Source organism: Lissotriton helveticus, chromosome 8 (genome assembly GCF_964261635.1).
Source record: "Lissotriton helveticus chromosome 8, aLisHel1.1, whole genome shotgun sequence".
In the NCBI taxonomy this organism is placed as follows: Eukaryota; Metazoa; Chordata; class Amphibia; order Caudata; family Salamandridae; genus Lissotriton; species Lissotriton helveticus.
In genome coordinates this window covers 1,226,032,676-1,226,047,224 of record NC_136069.1, presented here as the reverse complement: position 1 = coordinate 1,226,047,224, position 14,549 = coordinate 1,226,032,676, and the positions used below count along the sequence as shown (strand labels likewise).

General features: G+C 43.0%; 1 protein-coding gene across 3 annotated transcripts in view; it reads left to right on the top strand.

Annotated features, from left to right (window-relative positions):
• LOC144773268 (nucleoside hydrolase-like) overlaps positions 1–14,549 on the top strand; it is a 267,653-nt gene that overhangs the window by 241,408 nt on the left and 11,696 nt on the right. For all 3 annotated transcript variants that reach the window (XM_078658180.1, XM_078658179.1, XM_078658177.1), the window contains 2 exons: positions 12,008–12,119; positions 12,758–12,894. In XM_078658180.1, the coding sequence (XP_078514306.1) occupies positions 12,008–12,119; positions 12,758–12,894 (249 nt within the window). The remainder of the gene's footprint in view (positions 1–12,007; positions 12,120–12,757; positions 12,895–14,549) is intronic.

Below are 14,549 nucleotides of genomic sequence, written 5' to 3'. Positions count from 1 at the left end.
TAGTCACTTTCTTCCCCTCACTTATCATACTTCCAGATCAGTTGATAATCCCTCATTCAGCTATCCACCTCAACAACGACAACCCCTTATATCCTGCCGTAGCCCCCGCAATTACAGTCCTCTATACTTGACCCACAATGCCCACACTTTATCCCAATTTCGGGGACAGCCTCCGCTTTGGTAAATGGTCTTCTCTGCCAAGCAGCACCAATCTAGGTCTTGTTCCCACTATCTTACTGTTGGTGGCTGCAGCTCCCCAATGCTCTGGTTATATTTGGTTTTGCAACCATATCTGCCAGAAGCAGCCATATTTTTATATATTTTGGCCAGCTGGCTTCTCCCGTGACGCATAATATGTGCCAACGGGCTTCCAGTGGGACAACTTGTCCGACGATCTTGAACAATATTGCTACTATTGTGTTCCAGTATTGATGCATCCGGGACAGCTCCATATTGTATGAAAGAATGTACCTTCTTTCCCACAACCTCTCGCACATGCGTTTGAGTCACATTTGCCCATTTTCTAAAGCTTTGATCTGGTTGTATAAGGTCGGTGTATAATTCTGATTTGAATCAATCTGAAACGTGCCCTTATAGCTACTTCTCTACGGCTCTGTGTAACTTTCAACCAGTCTTCCTCTTCTAGGATCCCTACGTCAAATTACCACTTTTCCTTAATGACCAATAATGGGTCTGGAGCATTATTGATAATTTCTTTTATAAATAAGTGAAGTTGCCTTATCTGCTATCGGGTCTGCCAATATTCTGTCTTCTAGAGGGGCTATCCATTTTTTTCTCACGTGTGATCTCAGGGCATGCTTCAGCTGTATGTATCTGATTTTTTCCGAGTTTGACATCTGGTACTCAGGTTGTAATTCCTCAAAGTCGATCATTTTTCCCATTTTCCAGATGTCACCCAGGTAGTCAATGCCCAGTAGGTCCCAAGCGTGAAACACCTGAAGGTCACGCACCTCCATCAACAGGTGACGGACAACAAATCTTGGTGTTGGGTGCTGCTCTGCAATGCCGATTTGGGTCATAAAAGTGCACATAGGCAGGACATTAGGAATAGGATATTTATGGGTATCTGTAGGGGGGATAGACCCTGCAGAAAAGTTGATGGCCTCTAGCCCTCTACTCCCTCTACACTGATACTGGATGCAGTATCAGTGGTAAATATGTTGATATAATTGAGGCATTTAGTGAAAAGTGTAGCTGTTACATAATGGGAGCCTGCCACTTAAAAGTTTCTCATCCCCAACCCCTACTTGGGCATCCCGGCTCAAATTCCCATCTTGCTTCCTTACTTTTTGCTCCCAATATTTTGTTTGAAATTACTTTTTCCACTCTTCTCATCTTCAATACACTATCTTTGTACTCACCTCAGATAATGATACCAATGTCACTAAATAAACATGTGTTCAACCCCTGTGAGCTATGGTGCAGAGCAGCCAGGTTTACCTTAGAGGCAATGTTACAAATATTTATGAGGTATTCGTACAGTATTAAAGTAAAAAAAACAACATAAGAAAAATCTCAAACTAATTTAGAAAAATGGAAAATGTTTTAATAAATGGCACCAAAACAACACTACTCCAGATAGAAGAACTGGGGTTCTACATTTTTTAAAATGTTTGTACGTAAAAATAGCACCAAAAGACTCAGTTAAGTGGCAACTGCAGGCAACAAGTCATGCTGGACCAGGACAAGGGTAAGATTTAAGGCTGACCGCAACAGACCATGGGTCGGATACAAGATAAGCTTCACCCTGGTCACAAAGTTACCTTTTCTAGTTCAAGTGTTTTTATTGGTTGTTTTCTGAGAACATAAAACACATATTAAACCACACATAATAAAAACATAAATATAGTACTGATATGAAAACGATAAAAGACATAATACATTCATGATTGAGGTGGTATCATGACAGTCTGGGTAATGCAGTGCGATTAACATGTTACACACTGTTAGAATAGATAAAGGGCTGTATAATCTACCATAAATAATCCTCTATCGTATACTAAATTGCATGACGCATCCTGTGAAAGGAAGAGAAAAGAAATACATGCAATAATACAAAAAGAACAAATAATTCAATTGCAGGTAAGCATCTGTTGGAATAAAATATACAGTGGCAATATCTCCCTATTAGAGTATTACAGCGAACTTGCTGAGAACGTCTCGTGTATGGAAACAATAAGTCACGCCTCCGAAATTAGTGTTTCATGGCAGTTTATGTGAGTTGAATTATCGATCAAGGCTATCCCACATGTGTCTGAGGGGGGTTTCCATCGCAAGTTCTGAAGGGCAATGTTGTCAGCACCCCTTAGATTGGAGACCCAGTTTAGCTGGATGATTAAGCCCCTTCACATTCAGGGAAACTATATTAAGATCTTCTGCAATATCTTTAGCTTGAGTCATCAGCAGATCTAGTGGTCGCTATAGAAATAAAGCAGTCTGTATAGTAGGTGTGTAGGTGTGCAGGTGTGTATCCCGCCATCCCGCCCTCCCGCCCTACAATGAAATGTTCTAGAATCATATGGAAGGTCATCTGATAAGGATGTCTACCTTTATTGCCCTTCGGGGCCTTGTCACTGACCATGAAACGGAAGTAGAGCATACCTGTTTTTCCAACATAACTTAGGAAATGAAAATGAAAAAATCCTACGTACAACAAAAAGAAAACCACAAATACTTGTACCCTCTCCCCCCCCTCCCTCCGCTACCCCAGAGATTTGGATACAGGAGCAGCGACGGCAGGTCCGTCAGTTGGCAACCAGGAAGGTATTAATTTGGAGTTTTTCATCTGGAAAACTCAGATTGAAAAACGCTAAATCATTATCTGTACGACAATGATAAATGATTTATGTTTAAACACAGTAGTTATCAACAACCGCCACTGATATGTGAACTTGTTAACATGGCAACTAGCAAAGAAAAGCAGGTGACATTGTAACAATGAGGCATTGTGAATAGCCTAGAATAAGTCTCAGCCCATTAAACCAATGTCTTTAAAACAGGACTGAATGTGTAACATGAAGGACATGAAATATCGCAACAAACATTTGTGGCTTAACTGCTTTGCTGCAGCGAGCACTTGTGAAGCTACAACTCGCCAGTAGGTAATAGAGGCAAGGCATTTGTGATCCCTTATCGTTGTAGCCTATGCATACTTGTGCAGCTGTTATAGAAGGCATAAGGTCACAAGTAAAGCTTATATAATTACGGATATAAGCTTATATACTTCTGAAAGCATGAAAAGTATAGCAATCACAATTACTCAAAGGATATCAATTCTTCCGTTTGTTGGAGGCCCCTGCAGAAAGTTCAATTTCTTGTATTGGAGCTGCTTCCAAGTGCTTTGCTAATTCTTTTGGATTTATGAAGAAGTACGGTTTTCCATTCTCAAAGATCCTGAACTTAGAAGGGACTGCAAATGAGAATTGGATATTTTTTTAGGTCTCGCGACCTATCAATGCGCGCAAGCGCATTGAGCGGAGCGAGAATTCATGTCCTCGAAACGCTCGTGAAACCAAGGGCTTCTTGCGCTGCGGTTTTCATTAAGTTCACGTGAATCACGTGAGCAAACAAGCACGCGCATTCACGGCCGCACAGCACATCAAAGGGCTTCGCCCAGCGTGCGCTCTGCGGCTTCTCCTCCCCTAACACGCTATCTCAGCTCTCCTGCCCCCATCCGGCTTCCCTCCGGCCATTTGCCACACTCCTTGTTTCGGGCTTCGCCCAGCGTGCGCTCTGCGGCTTCTCCTCCCCTAACACGCTATCTCAGCTCTCCTGCCCCCATCCGGCTTCCCTCCGGCCATTTGCCACACTCTTTGTTTCTGTTTTCAGCTCTACTCGTGATAAGGTCACGTCGCTTCAGTCTGCCAGTCGGTATTACACCCTCTGAGTAATTCCTTGCAATTCGAAAACATTTTCTGCCTCCGACCTCAGCACTTCATGTGACCTGCCTTCTAACACTTTGAGCCTCGTAGGCAGGCCGAAATCTGATTTAATATGCCCAATAGCGAGCATGCATTGCAGATACCCAAACATTAGTGAGCTTGTACCAGCAGGAATTTTGACACAAATTTGTGCATAACTTGCACATAGGATTAGGCAATCTTTCACGGTTTATTTCCTTTTTTATTTTTTAACCCCCCAGATTGAATGCAGGCTTTTTTCTGTTTTCAGCTATACTCGTGATAAGGTCACGTCGCTTCAGTCTGCCAGTCGGTATTACACCCTCTGAGTAATTCCTTGCAATTCGAAAACATTTTCTGCCTCCGACCTCAGCACTTCGTGTAGTGAGTAATTCCTTGGAGTGTTTCACAGGGCAAGATAAAGGACATGGCGTACTGAACTCCGGCCGTGAGCCAGCAGCTCAGCCAGGGAGAAAAAAAACCTCCAGCACCCGCCCCGCTCGCCGCTGCAGCTAGTACTGAGGAGCCAAGCTGCAGTGAGTGTGCGCGACGCCATGGAATAAAAAAAAGTCTGAATGCGCATATTGTAAAATCCTGTTGAAATGTAAGCAGGCATGTGCTGGTCGGAGAATTAGGTTACCAGAGGGGATGACTGATTGCAAAACTATGTAAGTAACGTAAATACGACACATATTGCATAACAAATGCTATAGGTGTCACATTTGCAAAAGTTAAAACTATTGGCATTGTAAATGACAAAGCTATTAATTTTGCTATTTTCAAAACCAACACATAAATACAAAATTTGTCATTTACAATACCAATAGGTTAAACATTCCTAATGCGAGACCTATTGGCAACGCCAGTGCTTGTTCTTTCAATTTGTCTCTTAGTAGAAGGAACCCTTTCCTCGTATCAACTGTCTCCTTTGAATAGTCCTGTGTGAAGTTTATTCGATGGCCTTCCCAGGAGACTTGGTGGTTTTTCCAAGTGAAGTTCAGGATGGTCTTCGTGTGTTGGTAGCGTAGAGGTTTGCAAATTATAGGATGAGTCCCTTTCCTGCTTGAGGAAGTGAACGTTGGGATCCTATGCGCTCTGTCCATATCCAGGCCATGATGAAAGTTTATTCCAGTGAGCATGGGTATCCAAGATTCGAAAAATGCCCCGCAGGAAACCGCAGCATCTTCTGAGCCCTCCGGAATTCCAAAAATACGTATGTTTCCCCTCTCTTCAGATCTTCCATTTCAGCTGCGTGTCTCTTAAGCTCACTCCTGGTATCTCGGAGGTGTTTAATTTCCTTGCTGGTCTGGGTGGCAACATCCTCAAAGTCGCTTATTCTTTGCTCTGCATCAGTCATTTTTTAGTTCATTGTGTTCATGTCTGCCCGGATGTCAGTGAGTTCCAGCTGCATGGAGTCAGTATTTTGTTTTGTAGATTTTGCCAGGTCATGTACTTCAGCCAACTTCTTCAGTATCATGTCCATTGTGCTATTTAGGTTCGACTTGGCTTTGATTGGAGAGTCTGAGATTGCCGGTTCTGCTTTTGATTTTTTAAATAAAGCTCTGGATTCTTGATCAGCCTTCTTGCCCGTGGAACCTGATATAGTAAAGACAAACCACTGAGATGGTGGACGCAGCTGTAAGGAACGATGGGAGGGCTCTTGAATCTTACTTCCAGTTGAGGGCGACTCAGACAAACTCAGTCGATGTGATTTGGTATGAGCTGAGATGTAGTTATTAGAATATTCAGAACTTGTATCCGCTTGAAGTTAGAGGTAGTATTGCAGATAACAATGGATGCATGTGTACAGATGGCGCTGCTGTGAGTTGACTCGTTGTACCATTGAAAACAGCAAGTGGAACAGGTAATGCTGCCAAGGTTAGTATCTGGCCAGATATAGAGGCTAGCACAGTTTTGGTGTAACACCCGCAGCTCTTCTGCTTAGATTTATCACCCGCAGCTCCCCTGCATCACGGTTACCTCGTGTCACTTGCCTCGTGTATTTTGTCCCCTGCGTTTACTCAAACCCGTTCCAGGAACACTTAGACATATAATTTAAACTTTCACAAGCCAACAGCCTCAAGTCTCAAGCCTCAAGCCTCAGTCGCAGCTCTCATACTAGACACGATTGTCCTCTGATGTATTCTGTCTTTTAACTTCAAGAATTCACTCAGCGTACGGAGAGGTAGACTGTAGACCGGGAACGCTCACATGAACTGTGGCACGTGCTACTTCTCTCCCGATAAGCGTAGCTATTCAGCAATTATGAGGGCAGGCTTCAATTTAGATTGTGCCGTGCGGAGCTTACCTTGCGGTTTTGCACTCTGAAACCGGGAGATGTGAGCAGTGTGGGAGCACCAGCCCCTTCGTTAGCCTTTATTAGCACCAAAGCCTTCACTAAATGCAAGCCTCCTACCTCAAGCCTCAAAATCACACCTCAGTGCCGACTGTTGTTGGTTGGGGATCTGCTGGCGGTTTTACACATTTGACTGACCTCAGAGAGTCAATCTGCGTCCATGCAGAGGCAGCCTGAGGGCCGGGGATCACTAGTAGAGGCACGCTGTAGCTTAGGCGAGCGTTACTTCACTCACTGCCTATGCAGGTATAGGCGTGCGCAGCACTGAGTACGTGTCGCTTGTTTTAGTGGTGGCATGGGGGTGAGGAACTGCGGATTGAGTCAGTCAGAGAAGAAGCGCCATTGCAGGGTCAAGCCGATCGTATGCCAGGTGACGTCTCTATGTAGACTAATATTCTCAGTCCAGTACGGAGTGCACTGCTAGCAATAAGCACCCACCTTAAAAGACATAGGGCTCTGCAAGGCGATATAAGGAGTCAGCCCAGCCTCTTTCCATATGTGATTGCGTGTCACACGAACGTATCGGTAGTTATAGGTGCAGCCATTTTGTGGATGCTGAGTCGGATTGATCTCGCTCACTTTGCCTTAGATTTGCATACCATCTGAGCCTCCAGTGCCAGTTTCTTCCGTCACAACTTGTGCCGCAAACTTTTGGAAGGAGAAAACTGGTGTCCTCTTTATTTTCCGCTCCCTGTGTTTCCAGAATTCCGCCAAAATCGCTAATCCATTTGGCCGAGCGACTGGATCAGGCAGCCATTACCGCTGCCGTTCAAGCCACTCCAAGTTACCTTTTCAATTCTTGAGTGGCAGCTGACTGGATCCGAGAGCAGGCTCAACAATGACAGGGAGCTTCTGCACAAGGTCTCAGAGACTAGTTGGCATTGGGACCAGAGATGCCATTGCCAAAGGTTGCCAGCATTGCTTGGATGCTGCTCTGTGTCTAGTCTGATGAAGCCATTGATCGGGTGCTGCTTGGCTTTGAATCCAGTGAGGCCGTCGACGAAGGCTGTCGATGGCGAGCCCAATGCAGCTCTTGGGTAGGGAGGAGTAAACTCTGATCACAGCCCAGGGACCAGGATATTGAGGAAAGTACTCAAGAGTCACAACTCACTCCTTGGTACTGGTTGGAGTAAGCTGGCCTTTTATGAGGTAGTGCTAATGTAATGGCACACCATGCAAAATGTACAGACAACCCTTATTTGTTTACAGGGCTTAAATTAATAATCTCAAGTGCTCTATTTGTGGTAGTGTGGTTGAGTAACTTAGGCTTATCAAAGGGTAGTGTACACACAGTGTCAATAAATGAGACACACGCTCAAGAAGGAACTCTGAGACCAATTTAGAAAAATAACACAGATTGTTATATAGTCATAGACACCAAGATCATCAGAATCAGGTAAGTGCTTTCCGAGATACGATTTTTACTGTAAAAAAGCAAAAATGCTCGATAACAGTTTTTGAGGTATGAGCCTTGAATGCGGTAATGTTATCCTATGGGAGAAACATACACTGTGTACATACACTGGAGAGCGTTTCTTGGGGGTGCCTTTTGGGACTTAAAGTGCTTAGGGGCTAAGTTCACAAGAAACAGTTCAGTTTTACCTGCCCTGGTGAGTCCGGATGAAAAGGAGCTGGGCGCATTGGTAACCTCAAGCGCTACTCGTTAAAGTCAATGGAAGAGTACATGTAAAAGGCTGCAAGAAGGAACTTGGGAACGTATCCGACAGACCCCAAAGGGAGATGCTGCAAGGTTGTTGAAGCGCTAAACAGCCCTCCCAAAACTTTAGGAAGATGCACAGCTTCTCGGCAATTGAGATCTTTGCAATTGCCGGGACAGCAGCAGCCAGGTAGGGTTTGGCGCCAATTTCGGAGCTGGTCCACAATTCTTGCAATGTCGGCTCTTCTTAGTCCTTCTTCGGGTCCCAGGTAGATGAATCTGAGTTCCTGGTATCAGGGGGAACCCCTAAATACTGAATTGTCAGGCATTTAGAGGAGTGCCCAATGGGCTCCTTACCCCTGAGGTGACTACAGCCTCTAAATGACCACTTCCCGTGGAGGGTGGCATAATCCTGATCCACAATTCTTACTTTCACCAAGTGCAACACACCTATTGACTATCTAACGTCTGCCCCATGGCAGGGGGTGGTGTTCTCCAGGTCTGGGGGAATCCAGGGTTGCATTTCTAAGGCAGCAGAGGCTTTGTAGCCTCTGGCCTTGATATGCTAAATCACTAGCCATCTTGCTGGACGAGGTGTGAACAACTTCCTCCAGAGCAGGCATTGTTGCTGGCCTCTGAGAGTGCAGGCTTTCCCCTACAGGTGGTCAGAAACCTGTGGTGGCAGGCTTGACGATACTAGTCAGGCAGCATACTAGAGGACTAGTACGACCTGCTGTAGGGGTGACTTCCATACAAGGCATGCAGTGTATCTGGGCATTGCACACAGGAAGTGTACAAAGTTGTGCCCTTTCACCCATCCTGAAATGGCAGTCTGCATACGTCTTTTTGTATGGGTCCCATTGGGTGGCATAATGCATGCTGCAGCCCATAGGGAACCCCTTTTATGGCCCTGGGCACCAGAGGTACCATTTACCAGGGACTTACATGGGTACTTAAGTCCTTGCCAATTGGGTTACAATTAAGAATTAAAGAATTTAATTTTTAAGGGAAAGAAAACTTGCATTGGAGCCTAGTTAGCAGGCTTCAGTCCCTGTCGGAGTTGAAAACCAGCATCTAGCAGTTCAAATGGAGGGAAAAAGTGAGGGATACATCTGCAAAGAGAATTTCAGCCTCCTGCACTGGTCAGCTGGAGAGCAAGAAAGGCCTCTAGGAGGTTGTTGAAAGCCTGCATCTCAAACAAGAGGTCAGCCAACTGACCCCTGTAGGCATGTCTGGGGTCCTGGGTTCGAGGCAACATGGTCCAGTCTTCCTTGCCTTGGGCAAAACAGCCGACCTTATGGATGATGTATAAATATCTAAAAGGAAGGTGTAGGCCTGTCAAAAGGGTAATTTAACAGGTTGAATTGGCAGTTTAAAAATTGCACATCCTGGCTGCAGAGGCAGACCGGAAGACATGCATTACAGTGCTACTGTAGTGGGTGGCATAATGAATGCTGTATTCCACTAGTAACTTTTAATTTACAGGTCCAGGGTACATGTAGTACAGGGACTTTTTAGTAAACTAAATGTACCACGTAGGTATATGTCAACTTCAGTGCGTTTCAAGGGAGTGCCCAGGACTTAACCACTGGCTAGCAGGAGTAAAGTGTGCAGAGTCCCAAAGCCAAGAAAAACAGTTCCGGGAAAAAATTGGGGAATACCATTAAGAATATGGCCATTTCCAACACCTATGCCAACCATTCCTAATCCAATTGAGGGGGCCAAGTGCAAGTCAGAATTCTGACTCTGTGCAAGTTTAAAATATTGCTCCTTAGTGCTGTTTGAGGAGGGGTAAAGATACTTGGAGACAGTTTTCCTGAGCCTGGCTCTGTGCGAGTGTGTTAAACATTTCTCCCTAAGTGCCATTTGAGGTGGGGGGAAGTTTTTGCAAATATACCACATATATATTTAGAGGAGATAGTTTTAGATATTGGCTTAAACTAAGCTTTGTGTGTCAATAGGTATGAAGGTAATATAGGTCCTATTTATCTACTTCCTCCGGCTACATAATTGAGCAGTGGTACACCCAGATTGAGTCACCCCATGAGGGTACATACACATACATACATACATACACCCCATGAGGGCTAATTTTTCCTACATGATTCAGAATGCGATGCCCTGCGGATTAAGTTTAGAAGAATTTAACGATCAAACGAAGGGTTATCTATGATCCTGAAAGAGCAATTTTGCTCCATACAGAAAGTTCTAAATGTTGCGTTTAAAAATATTTGCATCATATTAAGTGCTGGAAGATTATGGAAATGTAAATCCTGAAGAAGGTGGCGTGATTAAGTTGGACCACCGAAAGGTGTAAACAGTTCTTTGATGGGCCACAATTAGCCTGCTCTGAACAAGTGAACATCGAATATTGATCCCTAATTGTCACAATTTTTGCAATGGGGAACGATTATCAACGACAGTTGATTTTCTCTTTTTTAACAATTCCAATTATGTTTGTGTTGTGTAATATGTCTGTATATGCATTTTTTAATATTATTAAATTACACTTTTTAAATAAATGTGTGTATTCTTTACATGTGGCACAGCCATTTTTTACACAGCATTACGCAGTAGTGGTGATGGATTGACCATAATTGTTCATTGTAGATTGCCTTAAGTGCGATAAGGGTGGTTCTATACCCTGGCTTTCTGCTGTCAGAAAAAGTTTAGCCAGCGTGAACCTTGAACATATTTTTTTATATACTTTAGCACTAGAGGGCCTGAACAAAAGATCACTCAGGGGGGCATTGTATGAATTATATAACATTCAAAGACATGCTATTGAGCGCCTCAAACCATTGGTTGCCAGGTACATGCCCCTCCTGGAGGCTCCGGGCTCTGAACAACACATGCTACCCAAATATCTTCTGAAGAGCATTGGGCGTTGGAAGAGGAGCCCACTTTTTCGTCTCAGGGATGGTACTATAAAATATTCACTCTGTTTCTTTTTGGGATTTAATAATAATGTTGAGCAGATGCCTTGCCCGTCTGGTACTGGCAGCAACCAAACGGTGATACATTTTTTATTCTTCTGTAAGTTTTATGGAAAATACACAAAACAATATTTGATTCCATATTTTAAGGCATCAGCCATTATCGATTACAAAACAGCGTACCTCGAAACCTTACAACTCGTAAATGATGACCTGATTTGCCGTGTAAGCTCGTTCTTATAAGTGGCAGTACGCTCACGTGCCTCCATGAGTGATTTTTAAAACTATAAGAGTACCTAATAATGGTCAAGTGAATCCTACAGGTGCGCAAGTTTAAATAAAACCAGCTAGATCTGCGCTATGCTGCAGGCACTCTTGACAACTAAACTGCATTTTATTTTATCATGATGTTGCTGCCAAACACCTGCCCAATCTTTTTGTATATTTTTGCGGGTATGAAAGCTTAATATAAATTAACTTTATTCAAGATGCTGCTAATATTGTTCATACTTAATTGCATTTTATTCTATTATGTTGCTGCTGTCAATGGCATGTCCAACCCTTGTGTTTTTTTAAAACAATTTCTAGGGTATAGAGGGCATTTATAATCCATTATATCTGTGTAATATTTTTAATGTTGTTTCTATTCATTGCACCTTATCAACAATATGATGCTGCTATTGCATGCCCGTCCAATAGTTTTAAATGTTTTTATCGGTCTATTTATTAATTTGTAATTGTTAATATGGCTGTTGCTTACTGTGCGTTTTGTTGCAACTTTATTTTTCATAGAATTTACTTGTTTTTTTTATCCAGCGGTGAGCATCGCGGATGTAATTTTTTTTTTTTAATGAGAATCTTTGAGATTTTAAATAAAAATTGTATATCTTTTGTTGGTAGTGATTGAATTGTGCTTTTATGGATAATTCTATCCGAATAAAAATTGAATTGCATAATTGTTCACTTTGGTTGAATTATGCTTTTTTGTAAATAACCTAGGGGAGTTCATTGGTGTCAGGATATTTAACCATGTTCCCTTAGTCTTGAGGGGGTTACTTTCTTTTCAGTCTGTCCCTTGTTAATAAAACAACGAGAAACAACAAGAAAACAACATTTTCAACTCTACTTTTAATTGCAGGTTTCTTTGGTTGCCACTGGTCCATTAACCAATCTAGCATTGGCAGTCAAATTGGACCCATCGTTTTCGCAGAAAATAAAGAATTTGTTCATCATGGGTGGAAACATGGAATGTAAGTAATATGTTTATTCCTCAGCAGTTAGTGGTTGAAATGGCAGCAATATAAAAAGAGGATCCATGTGATCTTTGATTTACATGGTAAACGCCCTCTCACCCACTAGGTACATTTGTGTGATGTTGGTACATGTGTGTGATGTTGGTGTGTTCTGGTGTTAAGGAATTTGGGCTTACCAGAATGATGAGTACATGTTTTAGAACAGTGGTGTTCAACAGAGCTTTATGATGGCTAGGCCTATGCCAGATTGTCCGGATATCCACATAAGGTAAGTTAGCACATAGTGAATCCAAATTGGACTCAATAAATAGTCATTGGTTATCCTGAAAATCTGGCATGGATCTATTATTCTTAAACCAATTTTGACCATCATGTCTTAGAAACTCTTGCGACAATTAAACTTATGCTGGCTGGTCAGTTGTTAAGGATGAACAATTTCAGTTGTTAATTGGCAGAAACTTGAACTCCCAATTAAAATGGGAAGTGAAAAACATAGCTAAAAAAGTTTTTCTTTTACTACATGTCTTGATTATAGAAGGGATGTTGGTGGTTATTGTATTGCTATTGCTTTGCCATTAAAAAAGGTGAAATTCAGTTTTATAAAGTAAGTATATCAATGGTATTTTTTTTTTTAGCCAGAGGAAATACGTCGGTTTGTGGGGAATTTAATTTTGAATCTGATCCAGAAGCTGCTTATATTGTCTTGAATGAGTACACATGTCCTACTTATATTGCAACTTGGGAGTTCACATGTCGAAGCCAGTTGCCTTGGGTAAGATTTCACAATTTTCTCTAATGCATGTTAATACAGACTGAAATAGTTTCAGTGTGTTTGGTACTAATGTTTAACCAATTTGCAAATAGACTTTCTGCAAGGATGTTTCGGTCTTGAAAATATTTGAAGACAGTAAGCAGTAGTTGTCTCAAAAACAAAATAAACTGTAACGAATGAAACAGGAAAGCTATAGCCTGACTTTTCATTTTCATTGTTTTAAATAGCCCATTTAATTGAATTTTATAGATAACCAGAGGTGTCCCAAACATGTGTACACCTGGTGCAATGGAAGTACCAGGAGACCCCAGTTTCTAGCTGGAGCTCGACACACTGAGCAACTCCAAATCATGAAGTGAATTTACCCAGTGACTGTCTGTCCAGCCTGCGATTCCAAAGGCAAAATTCCGAGTCCATGAAATCCCGCGTTCACGCCCTAGCCTGACAAATGAACAGATGATGAGGTGAGGGACATAGTTATTGATATTGAGGAAGAGTAAGGGGGGACAGAGAAACTCCTCATTCCCCAACAAACAGTACTCCCCAGGAGGTTTGTTTAAATTATATTTAACAGGTGGGTCCACAAAATGAATATTTCTTCCTCTCGAGTACTATCCTCTTAGGGATGGGAGGGCCAAGGGAGAAAGGCATGAGGCCATCCATACACCAGCTATACTTGATCCTTCAGCAGAGTTACCCAGCCTTTGACAAATCTGTGACCCTGCTCACATCTAAGGAATTATCCATGTCTCCTCCCGGGGAAGGTGAGAATTGAAGCAGGAGTTCTTCAGTGGAAAAGTTGTAGAGACTGCCAAGCTCCAAGTCTGAATTGGTAGCTACCCTGGCTTGTCGCCAATTTCAGCACTATCCAAACCCTCATTCGACAACATGGGCGGTTGGGGCTGACTCCCAAGAATTTGTATCAATGGCTGATTCTCCTGCCCACGCCGCATGCATCAGATTCACCAGAACCATTGGAACTCAGATCTCCCAAATAGTCTGATAGACCTGCTGTCTTCCTGGGCTGTCGAGACACCAGTTTCCAGTCAGTTTTCCGGTTGGGCACGAGCAGCTGGGAGCACTGCTGACTCCACCAGCCCAGCTCAGTGAGCGCCCAGGAGGTAACCCTCCAGAAGAGACATCATGGTGGAACTTCCTCCAAGTCACCTTGTCTGGCGATCCACTATCCCTTGTCTCCATGAGCTGTTGCAGGCCCAGCTGCCACCATGAGGGCATGCAGCGTCTAGTGTGCAGAAAATATCCCAGATACACACCTGCCCACCAGTCCAGTTTGGGAGAGGAGGCCCGTAGTACGAATCATAATTTACCTAGTAATTCGAAGAATTATCAAAATGACATAGAGTGTGTCTGCCATTTTAGGTAGCCAAGCCATGCTCCCATAATTCACATTTTAAAGTGTGAAAAATTTTTAAGAGCACAAATTAACTGAACAAACTATAGTATGAAACACGGTGGTCAATTTGTTAAACTGTAGTACTTATTCGGCCACAAAGCTTATACAAATCCTAATCCACAAATATGCCCACCAACGCTAAGTACCCCCGAACAATTCTCGTCAACCCTGGCGATGTCAGGATTAAAGAGCAGATTTTGATATAGGCAATTAAAAAGAAATCCTTTTCCACCTCGGATAA